The sequence below is a fragment of the Nyctibius grandis genome, chromosome 6, assembly GCF_013368605.1.
Source record: "Nyctibius grandis isolate bNycGra1 chromosome 6, bNycGra1.pri, whole genome shotgun sequence".
Lineage (NCBI taxonomy): Eukaryota > Metazoa > Chordata > Aves > Nyctibiiformes > Nyctibiidae > Nyctibius > Nyctibius grandis.
The window spans coordinates 70,145,301-70,163,334 of record NC_090663.1 but is presented as its reverse complement, the minus strand read 5'-3'; the positions used below and the strand labels follow the sequence as shown (position 1 = coordinate 70,163,334).

At 36.8% G+C, this 18,034-nt stretch overlaps 1 protein-coding gene across 5 annotated transcripts in view; it reads left to right on the top strand.

Annotated features, from left to right (window-relative positions):
- The window catches only part of DCLK2 (doublecortin like kinase 2), an 87,564-nt gene that overhangs the window by 66,626 nt on the left and 2,904 nt on the right, over window positions 1-18,034 (top strand). For 2 of the 5 annotated variants that reach the window (XR_011048362.1, XR_011048361.1), the window contains 9 exons: window positions 730-787; window positions 4,540-4,659; window positions 6,380-6,526; window positions 8,784-8,917; window positions 10,241-10,318; window positions 11,848-11,944; window positions 13,480-13,560; window positions 14,712-14,828; window positions 15,902-15,984. Coding sequence is in view for 3 of the 5 variants with exons in the window: in XM_068402801.1 (XP_068258902.1) it covers window positions 730-787; window positions 4,540-4,659; window positions 6,380-6,526; window positions 8,784-8,917; window positions 10,241-10,318; window positions 11,848-11,944; window positions 13,480-13,560; window positions 14,712-14,828 (832 nt within the window). In the remaining 2 variants the exon portion in view is untranslated. Of the gene's footprint in view, window positions 1-729; window positions 788-4,539; window positions 4,660-6,379; window positions 6,527-8,783; window positions 8,918-10,240; window positions 10,319-11,847; window positions 11,945-13,479; window positions 13,561-14,711; window positions 14,829-15,901; window positions 15,985-18,034 lie in introns of those variants that run through there. The other 3 variants (XM_068402801.1, XM_068402800.1, XM_068402802.1) reach the window with 2 other exon arrangements.

Here is an 18,034-nt window from a genome sequence, read left to right as displayed (position 1 = left end):
TAAAAAAAAAAAAGGTAATTCATTTGTGTTGCTTTTCCTCTCATTTTCTCCCCTTCTGGAGAAATAGAGATTTTTTTTGCTTAAAGGGATGAAAGGCAAACAAGAGCTCCTTTCTGTTAGAGTATTTACTGAAAACAGTGATCCTTTTTACTTTGTATATAACCATCCTCTTAAATGTCACGGGACTTTAGATGACTGCTATAGAATTCCATAGAAAATACTTAAAAACATAAAGAAAGAATGAAATACAAAAGGTCAAAATTAGTGCCTAATAAATTCTGCAGAATTTTAGACTAGTCTGTAATGAACTATGAGTTTTTAGCTCTGCTGAATCCTATGGAATTTTTCCACAAGGGTATCAGTCTTTCTTCTGATCACTTACACATAAATGTGTATGAGTTTATCTTTAAAGCCCACTAGTTAAACAGAGCTAACTGGGAGGCTCAAGATAAATTTTGCATGTTGCATTAAAGAAGTGACAGGGAGTTGTGCCAGGTCGCAGAAGCTGGAGCCTGGGATTAATACACAAAGTGTGCTAGGTGTCAGGGAAACAGGAGGCGTAAATGCTGCTGAGAAAACAAAAAAACAAAATCAAGTCTGTTCTGTGAATTTTGTGCCAGCAACCTCCATGGGTCAAGGCATTCTGTTACAAGGAGGTATATTCTTACAGATATTGCCACCATTTAGTGACTAGTTCCTAATTAATTGTTCTCATATTTTTCTTGCTAGATCCACAGGAAAGGAGTTTGCACTGAAGATCATAGACAAGGCTAAATGCTGTGGAAAGGTAGCGTACAACAATTTGCATGTGTAAGAAAAATAGCAGAAACAGCCCTAGCAGCTGCTCATTAGTCATAAATGGTGGGTGTGTTTGGGTTTTCTGACTATTTGCAGAATATCTGTTTAACAAGATGATAATGTATCCAAGAAGCAAATAATAAAAGTAGAGAGTGTTAGTCTGCTAGATAATAGAGTCTAAATAACAAACCAAACAAACTGTGGTCTGTTTTATTGGACTAACAAAGAAAATGCTATGTGTCCAAAATATTATTAGAAAGATTTTGATCTGTAAATGTGACAGAGGAAATTTGCAGCTATGTGTGTATCTATAAAATTCCCATTCCTCTCTGCCTCTTATTTTTATCTTTTTATGGCTGTACGTGCTCCTTTTATATGCAGAACATGGATTTGGAAAGAAATTTTCACAACCATTTCTTTCTGTTTATGTAGTTTCACCATCCTGTATAACAAAGATCTCTTAACAAAAGAGTTCCTTAAACATTCTTTTTAATTCAAGCCGAAAAAAAAGGTCCAAAATTTTCTCTCCAGCAGAACAGCATGCTACATAATCGAAGCAAATACCTGAGTGTCAGACCTCTTCTTCACCTTCCTCCTGAGTACAAAGATTTTAAAAAAGGAAGGAAAAAAAACACCACCCTACAGCCAAGAATGTAGACTAAGTGTTGGAATAGATAACAACAAATAAAACACTTCTATTTTCACTGCTTTGCAATACCTTAAAAACAAAGTGCTCTTGAGGAATTTATGAACCAAATGGATCAGAGTTTAGTGTTAGCTAAAAGAACACTGCAGGCATTAGGAATCAAATTCTGGATTAAAGTCTCTTTGAGAGCAGGAAAATATGCCCTTCCCTCAAGGATGACTGAAATGATGGACTCTTTGATGCAAACACCTTATTTTTTTATGTAAATAATTGCACTGAAATGATTCTGGAGGTAACTTTGCAACCAAGTCAGCGTTTTAATACAAAGGTACCCTTTTTGTCAATTACATAGAGTAACTGCTCTGAAGTGTAAGTCAGAGCTCCAGATGCTGAATGTGACCTTGTAGAAAGATGTAGCAAGTCTGTATGACATTCTTTGTATGGTAAGGAGCTGTATATCACTGTACACTGATGCATGTGATGACTTGCTTTAGGTAGAGGTCCTCAGAAATGTTTTATCTATGTGGATTTTAAATTGTGTATTAGGTACTAGGACATGAATGTTCCTGCCTCCCCATCACTTTATCTCATATTCTCTAGGTTTATTTAAGGGAAAATTTAGAAAGGAATCTTAATAAATGTTTAACCACTAGAAAAAGTGCTAGAATTGCCGCCTTGAGATTAAAATGTTGCCATTTCTTCAGCTGTGGGAAGGGTGACCCAGTGTGTTTTCACTGCAAAAGAAAACTTTGGGGTGATGTGTATAGCTTGCAACTTTAGGTGGTTTTTATTACTTGTCTGAGTCAGCTGCTTAGGTGTCATAAATTGGAATGGTCTAGAGATAGACAATCCATTTTATACAGCAGAGTTTAGATGTAGTTTCTATTTATCATTCTCACTGCTTTCAAACAAGCAAATTAAAAAAAACAACCCCATAGATGCATACTTGTCTGTTTTGAAAGGACCTGTGTCTGTATAGCTACAGAGCGATGTAAGTGTACGTACAAGCACAGGACTGTTGTTAGGAAGGTGTTTATACCTGTTAGGGCAGTGGCAGAATTGTCCAGGAAGAATTCCAACAAAGAAAATCATTAAATTTTGCTACGGCTTCCTCCTTCCTCACTCCATTTCACATGCCAGCATAAGCCCTGCCTTAAAAACACCCATCTGGCCCAAATATGCATGACTTGTATGTTGCTCACTGCTCTCTAGCAGTTTGTCTTGGATGTCCTAAAACTTGAATCCAATTGACTAATGTATTTTCCACAAGCGGCTTAAATGTTAATTATACAATAATTTCTCTGTAAATAAATCATATTAATGTAGACTGAAATTTATATTGCACTATCCAGGACAATGTTATAACAAGTTTGAGAATTATTATTATTTTTTACATGACAAAATACAGCAAAAAGAGTGGGGTGGTTGAAAATAACCACATATTAGTCACCATTTTGAGGACAGGTATTAGTAGCTCAACAACATTTTTGAGTCTTTTTAAAAATATATTATTATTGTTTATTTTAAATAAACATTACTTATGCCTGAGCTTTATTTAAAGCAATTAACAATTTAGTCAAGTGAAACAAAGAAAGCACAGGTAAAGCTGTTGTGCCTTAGTCGTAATTAATGGGTGTAATAAATTTAATGTGTTATCTGTTCTTTAGGTAGGAAAAGCTGTAGTAAGATTCCAGTTTTTGCTTGGACTCTTAATGCTAGTTTTGGATTTACAGGCTTCCATCCATAAGGCTTAGTATGCTGTGGCTGTTCACTTTTGTCTGTTGATGAGATTCAGCATTGTGTTTAACAAAATTGCCTCATGTTTGTTTGGTTTTTTTCTCCAGAGCACTTTGCTTGGAGCAGACATATGTTTGTTCAGAATGACAGTTGATGCTCTTTCAAACTGACTTTCAAAGGTGTGACTGTTTAACCCATATATGCTGCACCGTACTCTCAAAAAATGAGATGCCCACATGGCATGTGGTTTCTGAGTTACATAGCCACAAAGAGCTTTGGCAAAAACACAATGTGTCCATAAATAACCCCGGACATAGAAGGTGAAGTAGTGCAAGATCTTCAATCACTGCCTGTGCACAGTGCATCACATCTACTTCTAGTGCTCTGCTCACAAATGCCATGAAGTGCATGCTACTAATCAGTGCATTAAACAAGTTCCCAGTCCAGTGACATGATTTGTTATCTGCCAAAGTGTAAGGAAATTATAGTGTTTTATGCAAGCATTGTTACTTATTTTGCAGTGAACCTAAATACAATATCTGTATTACAATATTTATAAAGGAAAATGCAAATCATTCTTCACATGAAAGGGGCATGTAATTTTCTTCACTCTCCAGTGTTAAGCAAGTGATAAGATGTTCCAGAAAACAAAACATTCTGAAACTAATTTGTTCTTGAAACCCATTACTTCCTCAGAAGTGTATAGGGAAGGGGAAATTAAACTCAATCTGTGTGCTGTTAAGCTGTTGGAGCCACAACAACTTAACTGAGCTATTACATATTTTCCAGATTGTAAATCTGAACATATAAAATGAACTGAAATCCATAACCAAAACAGTTATAATGTTTTTCCTGTATATAATCCACAACCTTTTTAAAAAATCAAGTCCTTGAAAATAAATCCTAGGTAATCTGTCCTTGAGTAACCTATGCTAAATGAGAGGTGAAGGCTGGAGAGGATCAAAAACATGTTAACTATTGATGGGGGGTGGCAGGTTACAATGATCCAGCTTGCGGGCAGGCGGGTTCTGAACTTAATTTCACCTCATAATACCCACATAAGAATATAATCTGCACTTTCTGAATTACTGTCATGTTCTGGGGTCTTTTTTCAGAGTTATCCCATTGGTTCTGTGTGTGAAATATGGTATTTTAAATTAAATTTGGTCAATGATGAAGTACAGTTGGGCTAAAATACAAGTTAAAATCTAGCATCTGACAATAAGCCTCTACTATATAAATTAAACAGCAAAAAGGGTGCTCGCTGATCAAGTGATTAGTGGTCAGCTGATCAAAGGAAAAGTGAATTGGCAATTTCATGTCTATTCAGATAAACATCCATCCTCTTTTCTGAATAGGAACACCTGATTGAAAATGAAGTGTCTATTCTGCGTCAAGTGAAGCATCCAAATATCATTATGCTTATAGAGGAAATGGACACCCCAACAGAACTCTATCTGGTGATGGAGCTGGTCAAGGTAAGACTAAGGAGACTTGGTGTGTTAGTGTGAAATCTGAGAAGTATCTAGGAGCATTAAGATCTTGGGAGACAGATAAGATTTCAGTGGCAACCTGCATTTTTAATCATGCAAATACTCTTGTCAGTCTCTACAGTTGGAATTTATGTCTCTACAGTTGTAACTAGACTTACACAGATTTGAGGTAATTTTGCAATGTGCACAGTCTAGAGAGAAGTGGATGGGGTTTTTTATATCGTGTTTACAATACGTGGGGGTAATAGTAATATACATTTACTGACAGAACACCTGCATTTATTTCACTAATATCTTTAATAATTTGGTTTAAAGAAACAAACTCTCTTTAATGAATTTATCTTAGTAGACAATAGATACAACGAATAGTTTAAACTCAAGTGATTACGGTCCAGCAAAATGAAAACTCAAAAAATCTCACGTGTTTTGCTTATATCAAACATTCACTCACCTTATTTCCAATTCACCAGCAAATAGATGATGCTTTTATGCAGGTACTGAGAAAACAAAAATCTTTATTTTGCTGTCACCTTGTGAATCAAATACACAAGTTGCATCGAGTTTTAGTCATGCACTCTGTTGTCTGTGTTCTGTACATACACAGCAACACTGCACATCAGCTTGATCGGCATGTCAGATACAAATAATATGTATCATCATCATCACTTGTTATTTCTGTCTGAAACATTGTTAGATTCAAGAGTCACCTCTAGAATGTTGCCAGCCTGGGAAACCTCTAAAGAAAGTCTGTAGTTGTTGAATTCATAATTTCTGTAGCCCACCCATTTCTCTTCCTTTCTAGAAGTTATTTTCATATAGTAGAGGCTTTTTTGGTTTTAAGACAGTATTTTTTTAATGTTTTAATATACCACCATCTTGGCCTGTATTTCCTGAATTGCTGTTTCTCTTCCACGTGTATCGGAATGCTTGGAATGCCACCCACAGCTCAGATCACTCCTACAGATGTATCCAGGGTAACCATCATAGAGACAGCCACGTAAAATTTGTTGCAATGACTGGAAATGCTGCATCAGTAACTCGCTTACATGTTGTTATGTATTCCAAGAGGAACAAGGCATCCATAATCAGACAGCACAACTGACACATTCAGAAATTACCTGTAGGTTCTGCACTTTGGTGTATCATAGAATCATTTGGGTTGGAAAAGATCATGCTTATGTCGTTTGTCCTCTTCAGCTGCATTTATTTGATATTTCGTCAGTATCTACAGAAACTCCAATTTGCAGTTCATTACAATTGCTGAATATTTGTTACATTAGGGTTTTTATTATTGGCCTAATTTATATTACTTTAGGCTTTATTCAGAATCAGGGCTGGGTTTTGCTATGTAAAGGTATTATATTGATAAGATGAAAAAAAGGGAAACTCTATGCCTGTACCTGTAGGTAATATGAGTGATCACAAGCAGGAAGATCAATAGAACGAAATCAAGACAGAGAAGAGCTGGTATTTGCCCAAACTCAGACACCAGAAGCCTGGAGTACAGTTAAGAATTTAATGTAAATGACCCAAGTCCCAGTCTAGTATCTTGGTGTCAGGATCATCTTTCCGCAAAATAAATTTTTTACTGTTTAACAGGTGTTTTGAGCATGCCTTTTGTAACGGAAGATTTTACATGGCTTTTTTATGATCATCATCTTAATTATTTTTCAGGTAATGATATATTATCTTTCCATTACTTTAGGGAGGAGATCTATTCGATGCAATCACTTCTTCTACAAAATATACAGAGCGAGATGGGAGTGCAATGGTCTACAATCTAGCCAGTGCACTCAAATACCTTCATGGTCTCAACATTGTGCACAGAGACATCAAGCCAGAAAACCTCCTGGTATGTCCCATTTATTTTCTAATATTGTCTCTGACTTTGTTCTCATTAATGCAAATGCTTGTATGTAAATGTCAAGGAGCTGAGCAGAGAACAGCAGGAATATTAATTTAGAATAAGTATGTATGAAATAAATCTTCTGCCATGAGTAGCAATCACCATAACCCAAGTGAGCTGTGCTCAAACCTGTCCTTAGACCTATCTTTATTTGCATTTTGATTGGCTGCCATTTGGATAAGCAGGAGTATTGTCTCACAAAACAATGAATTTTAAAGCTATGTTGATGAATTATTTATTATAGTTTGCAAGTGGGAGAAAAGGTGGGCTGAGTGCCATTTCTTTGAACAATCATATGGTTATCTCAAGCAATTTTTTTTCTTTTTCTTTCACTGTCATAGTAGGAACATCTTTCTGATGATATACCAATATTCTAGCCATGAATTAACTCTATAGATACTTTTATTTTGTCCTAGGGGACTGACTACTTTTGTTTTCAGCAGAGACATAAAATAACTGTGTTGACAAGAACTACCATTAAGTCTGCTTTGGGAACTGCTTAGACTACAGTTCACAGAATGGGAACAGCGTGCTATCTTGCTTATACGTAGAGGTTATACTTACGTATTACATATTGGGTATTAGATAATACATGTCATACACTGGACAAACAGGGCCATAATCTCCCCTGCTTCAGCCACTGTCATCAGGAATGCTTTGATCCACACTTGGTAGGCATTTCTTAAAGCCTTCTGTGGTGTCTGTCAATCCTGTTTAATGAGGTTGCATCCAGAGCAGGAGTCATGGCTTATCCCAGATCAGATTTTGAACTATTACAAGGATATGGCTATAAGCTGAAAATATTTTCCTATTAATAGTCAATTCTTTCCCAACTAATTCCACTGACAGTATTTAGCAATTTAAATAAGCCCTCAAATAAATTAGATTGTTTAGCAAAAGGGAGGGGGAGCTTATCCTGGAAAACGTAGTCACAGCAACATGGCACTTAAGAGAAAGAAAATGAAGGTGGAACTCTCACTTATTATCAGTGCATCTTAAAACACAGCCAGTCCAACGAAATGTTAAGCTCTCGTTAGTGACTGAATCATTATAAATAGGCATGAATGTCCTTTCTGCCTAGAAAGCGTAAAGAGATTACTCAACAGATGCAAATCTTATTCACTGTGATTGACAGTGGCAGAATGTTAAGATAACATACTGTTATTGAATGTAAATGCATATAATTCCCATCAATTGCTACCTATAATTGCAAGTAGGTAGTTCTTTTGCACAGGGTCATCCAGCTGTCTGAATTACATTCTCTTTACTAGTCATGCATTTAAAACTACAAACTCTGAAGAGTAATAGCAGATATGAAAGTGTTATATCAAGGAGAACGAGTGTTTCCATTAAAGAAATGAATTACACAGGGGAATGAAGGAAGTTATTGCCGCCTTAGCAGTATTCAGTTGTTTGAGGAATCCAAATAAATTCAGCCATTCTGGAGTCCTACAGTCTAGAAACTAGATCCTGTTGAAATCATGTTAACCTGAACATTTTACTTTAAGAACAAAACCGAAATTAATTTATTAGGGATGTTTCCTTTGCTGTTGGTCTGGTTTGATTTACTCTTGTTATCATTGTCATGTAACACTTTTCTATTAAAATTTAGCTGCTTTGATAACAAAATGACTCAGAACAAGGTGTGTTAGATTATTTATGGACCTTTTGGTAAGATACATTTGGGTCTGCACAGAAACCTAAACAATTCTCAGTCAACTTTCTCACTCCTGTACTGAACTTGCTTAGACTAAGCTTAGGGAAGACATTTGCCTATGAAATACCCAGTATGCTAACTGGATTTATGCTAAGTTAGTGAGAGATGTTAAACAAATCTGATTATAGCTGCCAATCCCATTTATGTCCCAATCAAGTGGAAGTACAGTATTGTATTTTTCTTAATATATTTAAAACTTCTTGGCATTCTAGGATTGGGCTTTCTTTTCCCCCCCCCTAGTTGCTTGAGGCTATGTTATGGCCTGACCTACATAGCTGGCAGACAGCTCCATTGAACACAAGGTCCAGCTGCAATGTGGCAATCAACGGTCATACTATTTTCCTGTTCTTTCCCTACAGGGCTGTGGCAGTTACCTCTTTTTCTTGTCTTCTCAGTGTAATGATTATTATTTTCCAAACACATTAAAGTATTTAAAAAATTGCGGATGTTCTCCTCCCCATTCTGTTTTTATTTTGCTGATTCTAGGTATGTGAATATCCAGATGGAACCAAGTCTTTGAAGCTAGGAGACTTTGGACTGGCAACTGTGGTTGAAGGACCTTTATATACTGTCTGTGGTACACCCACATATGTGGCTCCAGAAATCATTGCAGAGACAGGGTGAGGATGCCTGACTAAGACAAAGACACAGGTCTTGTAACCAGTTATTTTTGGCAGGTAGCTCCTAACTGTTGTAAGAACTAGAATGCTCTAACGGGATGGTCCTCGATCTTCTTGTAACAAAACCACCTATGAGAAAACAGGCATCATTCAGTTCCTTGAAGAGGCCAGTTTCCTCGCTCACCTTGCTCCCAGAATTCACCTTTGCCTCCTTACCATCTCCCTAGGACCAGCGCTAGTGCAGTGGAAGTTTATTAGTTTGTGCCTTACCTCACCATTCAGAGCAGATTGTACCAGCTGTGGCAGCTGCTTCGGAAAAATGGACAAGCAAAACACAGTGTTCATGTTAGAAATGGAATGATTTATATTGGAAGAGACGCCAGAGGTCACCTGTCTAAACCTGTTCTCAGAGCAGGTCTATTAGATCATGTTGATTCAAGTGACCTTGTTTGTGTGACACATGCTATTTGATAACTGCTGGTTTAATTAAACCACCCTATTTTTCTGTATTTAACAGGTAGTTGCATAAATATAAAATAATTTTGTAAAATGGTAGAATTTCACAAGTCGTCTTTCCTTTTAGACCTATTAAACCTCCATTGCATGTTAGCTGACTCTTGCCATAGCTGTGACCATTCTGAATTTGGTCTTCCTAATGGAGGGAGGTTTGTTGTATTGTTTCAAGCATTGTTCAGTGCATTTGTCATATTGAGAAATATTTCACAGCTGCAGTGAGCTCAAATGTCAAAGGGCACTTTATCTGCATGTTTTCGATTTTGACAAGCTGAATCTGCTGGATAGAAAAGAATAGGAAAAAAGACCTTTTTTTGACCTTTGGTGTTTTATTTTCTGTGTTTTAAAAGAAAAGTGCAGTTCTTTTTCCCTGTGTTACTCACTTAAGAGACTGGAGAATTGGTATCTTTCTTGTTGCTTAGCAACACATGATAACCTTAGAGATTGTTAGTCCAATATGGGGACTGAGAAAGCACATCCTTGTCTTTTATCATTAGTGATTCTGGATTGGGAAACCTTGATACTGAATTGAATCTGAGCATATTCAGGAGACCCTGGAGAGCCTTGAGACTTATAAAATCAAAAAAAAAAAAAAAAATCAGTGAAAAATGATGTTATCATGGTTTCCTAAAGACTGTGAAGGATACTAAGTAAAATGATGCTTAGGTACAAAATACATTTCCACATCATCAGCAAGTAATTTAGAATGGATTCTCAATTTATATTCATGTAAATGTATTTAATTGCTTGATTGGAATGACTTTTTTTTTTTTTAATCCAGCAGAAGTAACACAGTCTTTGTTTTCTCAGATATGGCTTAAAGGTGGACATTTGGGCTGCAGGTGTGATCACATACATACTGTTATGTGGATTTCCACCTTTTCGCAGGTGAGTGTCCCTGGATGTCAAAGGGAAAAATAGTAAAGAACCAAGTTCTTTCTGAGCAAGTCTTACCTATTTCCCTGAAGAAGGCATCCTGGGGAAAAAAATGGATCAGTTTGAGACATTTTCTTTACCTTTTTGTTCTTTTTTAAAATTGTTTTCGCTTGTCCCTCTTGTCAGGTTTTTGGGATCAATTCTATTTACTTATTTTTCTAAGGGAGCAACTGGTTTACTGCTGTGTGCGCAGATATGGTGGTGTGAGGGCATAGTTTCTTTTCCTTTTGTCTGCTATGTGTATCCCACTTCAATGACTGTGTATACTTTGCCCTCTAGTGTTTCTGTTTGGACACAGCAGCTTACTGGTTTGTAGTGTTGAGGGTGAAGGTTAAGGGTAAACAGAGGTGAGAGGAAGAATTTGCTTATGTTGCATTTTTAATCTTGTTAATCTTCTTGATAAGTGTCATATGAGCGATGGAGTTGCAAACATGATTCTTGCTACTCAATGTCACAATATGTGTGAGTTCTACTAAAAATCAAACGGATACACTTTGTGCCTTAGCAATTTTTTTGCTAGGGAATGAGAAGGAATTGGCACATTTTGATAGGAAATTTTCCTCTTAACTTATAAGTTATTTGTGCACAGTCTGTTTGACCATTTTTACAGCAAAATACTTAGTTTTTAACTAAAAATCACCAGACTGAATAAGAATATTTTGTAAAGAATACAATATAAACCACTGTCAATGGAAAAATTATCATTTAGTTTAAGTATTTGTTTTTTGCATGTGGTTAGTTCATGTCTAAAACTGAAAACAGGTTTCGAAAGATATATTATACAAACAAATGGCAATTGCCTTGAATAGAGTTTGGGGGTTCGGCATGGAGAATATCCATACCATGCTGTTAGAATCAGGTCTTAACCAAGGTTAATAAATATTTCTTGCAAAACCAACCTAAGAGGTAAATTGTTCATTGCAGAAATAGGCTGGGTGGATGGTCACAGTGGCTAGGGCCAACAGAGGTTAAAAAACATTCATGATACCATGTTTTTGATACCAAAGTACCTTTCAATATCAGTAGCCTGCCAATACTCAGTAAACTAAATGTATCATGTGTTTTCCATATGTCCTCTTTGGATTTTGAAAATTCTCCTGTTGTGATAGTTTAGCAGAAGAGGCTCATTTCACTACACTTCCCCCATCATATGCTTTCTGTAGCAGGTTCCTTAGAACTAGGCTGGCAAGTGACTTTTTTTTTTAACTTACCTTTCCTGTTCCTGTATGTTAGCTGTGCAGTCTCTGTTCCAGTGGAAGTCCTTTCACCTCAACATATTAGTTTTTCTGTTCTCATCACTCCTGACAGTGTAACTATGGCAAAGTTAGCACTCAGAAGTGCTGCCACTATATAAGCTTGCAAATTATGCATGTATAGTAGTTGATTCAACATCATTTCTGCTCCACCCCAAATCAAGTTAAAAATTCACATGACAAATTGACTTCTTTCTCATGATCTTTTTCATTACTGCTGTTCTACAGTGAAAACAACCTTCAGGAAGACCTCTTTGATCAGATACTTGTTGGAAAGCTGGAATTTCCTTCTCCTTACTGGGATAACATCACTGATTCAGCAAAGGTACTGATACGTTTTCCAACCTGAAATAGTTTCTGACAAGCCACTGAAAAGTGGCTTCTGCTCTTTTGGAAAGGCAGAATAGAAGATTCAGAACAGACTCTTACCCACTCTTCCAGCTCCTGTGCTTTTTTTGTTAGTTAGCTTAACAGTGCTCAGGTTTTGCAGGCCATCATGTTATTGTCTGAGTAAGTGTAGCAGAATGCCAGTTGCATTCAGTGAACATCACACGCTATTCACTTTACTTAGTGATGCACTATTATAGCAGGTTCAGTGCTTCAGCTGTAAAATAAGGGTCTCTGAATTTTTCCCTCCTATCACTCTCCTAAAAAAAAGAAAAACTATTGCCATGGAGACTGAATGCAATTGACATAATTTGTTCCTATTTCACTTGAGCCAGTTAGGACAACTTTTCAAGAGGTGCAGCCAGCTTGATTTGCCGTTGGTAATAGTTCTTGTGTTATCGTTGCCATTTGTGTTTAAAATGATTGCGTCTGTAGGATAAAGGTTCCAACTTTTAAGCCCCACTTCTCAAGTTAATTGAGTAACATGCTCTAAATGATATCTGAGGACTCTAATTAGCAAGTGGAGATTATTTGTTATCCAGCAGCCAATGAGAAGCTGCATTTTTTCTGCATTTCCCAATGGCAGTTTATCCCTTTGCCAACATTTCCCAAGCTCCAGTCATCTCACACTCTTCCAGACATGCATTCTGAACAAACAAGGCCCTCAATCTTGGTACTACAGGTGACCTTTCACTTCAGACTTACCACAGACTGAACAACTTGGCTGGTTGGGAAACCTCTCAGTTAGGTATGTTATTATCTGCTTGAAGAAGCCATTTCCCGAAACTCAAGTGATGAACAATCTCCTTGAAATACTCTTGATAAGAATATGAAGACTGACAATTTGGAGGCTATAAAAGGTTATCGAGGGGGGATTTGGCTCCAAGTACATGAAGTTGTTCATTTGGGAGGGGGACATATTTGTCTTGATAAGTTTGTAGAACCAGGAATTATACCAGTAAACTAGTTGTGAGTTGCATAAGAAGAAACTTGAAGAAACAGTTTTTACCTCTGATATGTGTTCTTTATCTACTGTTACTATGTGCATTTACACTGCCCATAGAATATCTCATCTGTCTCAGGTTTGTTTTTGTTCTGGTCACCTGCATGAATATATAGAGAACAAACTGGAACATTATAGCTGATTTTTTTAACATTTCCTTTTCATCTGGTTTCAAAACACTCGGTGAAACATGAATACAATAAGGAAGTTGATATGAAATATGCTGTCCAGCATCCTCTTAAACCTGAAGGGCAAATTTTTTGTTCCCCTAAAGTCATACTGGTATCACTGGTTCTGGTATTAGGGTAAGCTGGGGTTTTTTTTCCACCCAGGTAGCAAGAAAATTGTACTGAGAAGAACTTGGTGCAACAGTATTTTCCATTGTATTATCCTTCCCCACTCTCCTCCAACTCTTTTTTCTTTTTTTTTTTTTTCTTTTTTTTTTTGTTTTTTTTTTTTTTTTGATAAAGGAGTTAATTAGCCTGATGTTACATGTGAATGCTGAAGCCCGATACACAGCAGCACAGATCCTAAGCCATCCCTGGGTGTCAGTGAGTAAATTACATTTTACTTGTCTCTAATTTGATATTAAATCTGCAAATCTAACCATTAAAGTGTAGTTTTCAGAAGCAGCAGTACACTTCTACTGTGCCCATTTCTATTTATTTAACCACTAGTCCAATTTCCACATAAAAGAGAACAGCAAGAGTCTGAAGTTGGCTTCAGTTCTAACAGCACTGTTAGCTTCTGTGCTCTGAAACAACAGAGTGAGGGTATTGCTTGCTGACTGCAATTAGAAGGTGCTGGGGTTTGCTATAACCCCGCTTAAACATAACACGACAGGCAGATGTGTGACTTGGGCATCTTTTTGTTATTTCACATTCAACCTAGAAAACAGTCATCTCAAAAGGGTGTATGTGGAAGCACTGTTGTGCATGTTGGCATCTTACTTGCTGCAGTGCTACTTGAAGTACAATCTCCTGTTTCTTGAAGCACTTCAAGCTTTGTAAGAGAAATAAAATCAGCAAATAAAATACCTAATTTAACATAGGCACTAAGCTAATAGCTGCTGGGTCCTTCGTCCTTTTGGGAGCATCAATGGGGAACACAAAGTGCATAGCTTATTGATTTAAAGTCAGTTCGTTATTAATAAATACTAGGTTTGCATGTACATAGTCAATGTTTATTTCCACACACATTTTAAAAGAGGGACTGAATATGATTTATGGAGTTCCCTCAAGCAAGAGAGGACAACTATAACAAGCGTGTCTATGCATAACAGCTCCTCTCAAATGTATTTATGGTACTGTATAATGTTTCCACACTTAGGACATGGTGGACCCTTTAAAATGCTGATTTAAAAGAAAGCCAAATGACAAATACACTTTTTAACATGCTTGAATCAAACTTGCTGCTTATAATTGTGGGACAAATCAATGGACTGAAAGTATACAGTATCACATGACATTTTAAGAAATAGAAGTTCTGCTACGTTCCTTTCCTCTGTTAATGTGTCTTAACCCATATGAACTATATCTCACGTAGCAGAGTGCATTCACTTTTGGGCTGCCTGTCTGAACACTTACTTCGCATTAAAAGGCAGGAAGTACCTGAGTATAATAGAAAACTTTCTCTTTTACTCAGTTACATTCAAACGTACTTCTGTGTTTTCCTAATTTGAATACTGTGTTTATTTATACAGGATGATGCTTCCCAGGAGAATAATATGCAAGCTGAAGTAACAGGTAAACTGAAGCAGCACTTTAATAACACCCTACCCAAGCAAAATAACACATCTGCTGGGGTTTCTGTCATCGTGGTAAGAGAAATGAACATTTTTATACATTGATATCATACTTTGCATATTTTCCTAACAGTGCTCTATGAGCATGCGTGGTGCAAGAATAGCAAAAGCAAAGCTAGAATAGTTTCTAATTCTAGTCTCTATTTATGTATAGTGTGGATTGTCTCATCATCGCTTGAGAGCAACCGAGTCTATCACAGTGTGCTAGCTAAGCTATAAAAACAAGCTTTCAAACGGAAACATGTAAACACTAAGTAGTTATATGTTGAAAGGAAGCTTATTAGCAATTTGAAATCTTTCATTACAAAAACTGTAATTTTTTATCATACTGACCACTTAGTTAAATAGGCTCTTCCCCTCCACCTGACCAAGTACTGCTTGATCCTGAGCATACGGTTGTTCAACAGTACGCTTGCCAGGAAACCACACTCCATTTCAGAAACTTTCTTCGTAGTATTGTATGTTCACCACATTAATTTTGTCCCAGTCTAACCCCTGCTGTTTTTGTGTTCCCTAATGGGGAACTTCAAAGCATCCAAAGGAACCCTGATGGCCTGTAGCTGAACTTACATAAACAGTAATTCCAGAAGGCAGATGTGTGCATCATGGTAGAAGAAATGGAGTTCACTGTTATCAGTACTCAGAACTGCACTTGTAATTGACCAGTCACTTTTGCAGAGAATATGCAACTGCTATAGAGACTGAACTTCCATTCTGTTGTTATTGTGCTCCTATCTTGTCTAATGCAAGGATGGACACTGTGCACAAAAATTATCTTCAGTTACTAAAAGAAAAATAAAAACATCTATGGTAGTAACACAGTGATTTCCACCCCCACCCCTCCCCAATAGTATTAATTATTCTCAAAGTCCAGCTCACTTCTGTTAAGAAAGAATTGTTTTAATCATCTGAAAGTAGGTAAATTTAAATAATGTTTCTGCATACATATATGCCTTTGCAAATACATTTATGTGAATTAAATAGGCCAAAGATTTAAATGTAGGAAAAATAGTAACATAAAAATAAAAATGAGAGAAGTCAGAAAATGGATTTCAGGTTCATGCTGTTGTCTACATTTCATTTGACAGTTTGACTTGACAGTTTGAGAGGGACTTCAGAGCTTCATTCTTTATACTGTTGAGACTATGGATAAGCCTGAAGCTGAAAACTGGTATAAAATGCACTATATGTAATAAGAGCAATTTTAATTCTAACTCTCAGCCCCTCTCCAACTTGCATGCCACTTAAGCCTGTCTCAGACCTCTGACACAGCGCAGCTTCTGGCTTCTTATTGGTGTGGGTTTTTTCTGATTCTGTTAGCTACTGACATTCCTTCAGCCAGGGAAGTACACCTCGTTAAAACTTTTCATTTTCCCTTTCCCTGCCTTACTTCCTTCTAACAGGTATGGAAGGATGTAAATGCATAATTATTTATTTCTGAATGCAGCTCCCAGTTATTGCTGAAGAGAAAAGTAACTTGTTCAAAACACTGTCATCTAATGAGGGTTAAGCCTCCAATTTGTTATTCTTGCCCTGGTTTATCTAGAGCATTGAAATTTAGTTATCTTCATGTTAAGAAGTTCTTCACTTGTACTAGCACTCATTGCTTAAAAACATTCCGATTCAGACAAGCACAGTATTGTAATTCTCATGTATTGCAGTGCATTGCTATATCAGCCCACCTGTGTATTTAATGGCATCCCTTTTAGCATCACTTCATTCAAATATTGTCATCTGGCCAATGCAGATAATACCATCATGTGGCAGATAAGTAAAACTGCACATACGTGCTTCAGTGTTCTTGCACAGGAGACTCTTTCTGCCTCTAAAAGCGTGTTGCTGTTAATTCATTACTGATTTTTTTTTTTTGTCAATTTCAAAATGTTCTGTAAATCTAAATTTGTTGCAATTGTGTTAGTTCTGCTTAAAGTAAGTCTAGTTTCTGTCCCTTGCTTCCTTCCTTTTTCCTCCTTTCCCAATGCCTGCATTGCTTTCCTCTGAGTAGGTCCAAGGCAATGGTACGTACTAACTGCGATGCTTTGTTCTGCTGCACAAAAAAATACATGTTCTCCGTTTCTAACAAGAAAAAAGGAGAAATAACTCAGCCAGTCTGAAGTGGAAAGAGCTTTACAGCCACACAAAAACAGTAAAGGAAAATCACACTTACAAAAAAGTTTCCTTTATTAAGTGATGCATATTTGAAATATTCTAAGCAAACACTGATATAACTGGCTATTTTTACTTCCTCAGATGTATCTTGGTCTGTTCCCCTGGGAGTAATTTTGTGCATGTGTGTATCTTACAATATCCAAAAGCAATTAGAAAAAGATGGGAATCCTATGAAGACAGAACCAAAAAAAAAACAAAACTACTGAAATTAAGTGCTGTTTCCATTCAAAATAAAAATTTTAATTGTCACTTCAGCCTTTATGGTATTGCAGAGCTAGTCAAAACATAATCAGTCCTAAATTAATAAAAAACATTCTTACTTAGCAACAGTAAAATTAAGGGTCCTCTTCAATCTTAAAAAAATTACTAAATTGCATTACATAGGTATGTATTGCTGTGTGCAAGGTGTGACAACGATCAGAGGCTGCTGTGAGAACAGCACAGGAGAAAATCACCATCAGCATGAACTGAAAGCGTTTCCTTTCCCTTGTAAATAACTTATCCTACCACTGAAATAGCAGAAACCTGTTTATTCACAACTATTTCCAGCAAGCAAAAGAGGAACTGCAATCCTGCCAGCATAGCAGCTACTTTGGTAATGATAAAACTACTGCACATCATAGCTTATCTCAAAAGCCTAAATACAGGTCAGCTAGTCATCTCCTTGCATGCTCCATTTGCAAATAAGTTGATTGTTAGTAGCAGAGAATTCAATTGTGTACTATTGAATTCTCTCCTTGTACCTGTATATGCATGGAAGACTAATGTTGTAACTCGATTTAAAAAAAAAAAAAAAACACAAACACCAAAACACCCTAAATTCAAAATACTTAACCTTTTCTTTTGGGAACTTTTATACTCAGTACTTTATTCTGAAAAAGCCTGGCAGGAAGGCCTTGGGGGGGAGGAAAGGTATCAGGAGGCTGCTTGCTACCTCCCCTGCCCCAGCACACAGCCACATCCTTGTACAAAATAGAACAGTTTCCATGGGAGGGTCTGAGTGAGACTGTTTCCAGAACAACCCACCATCTGTATACATCCAAATTCTAGAA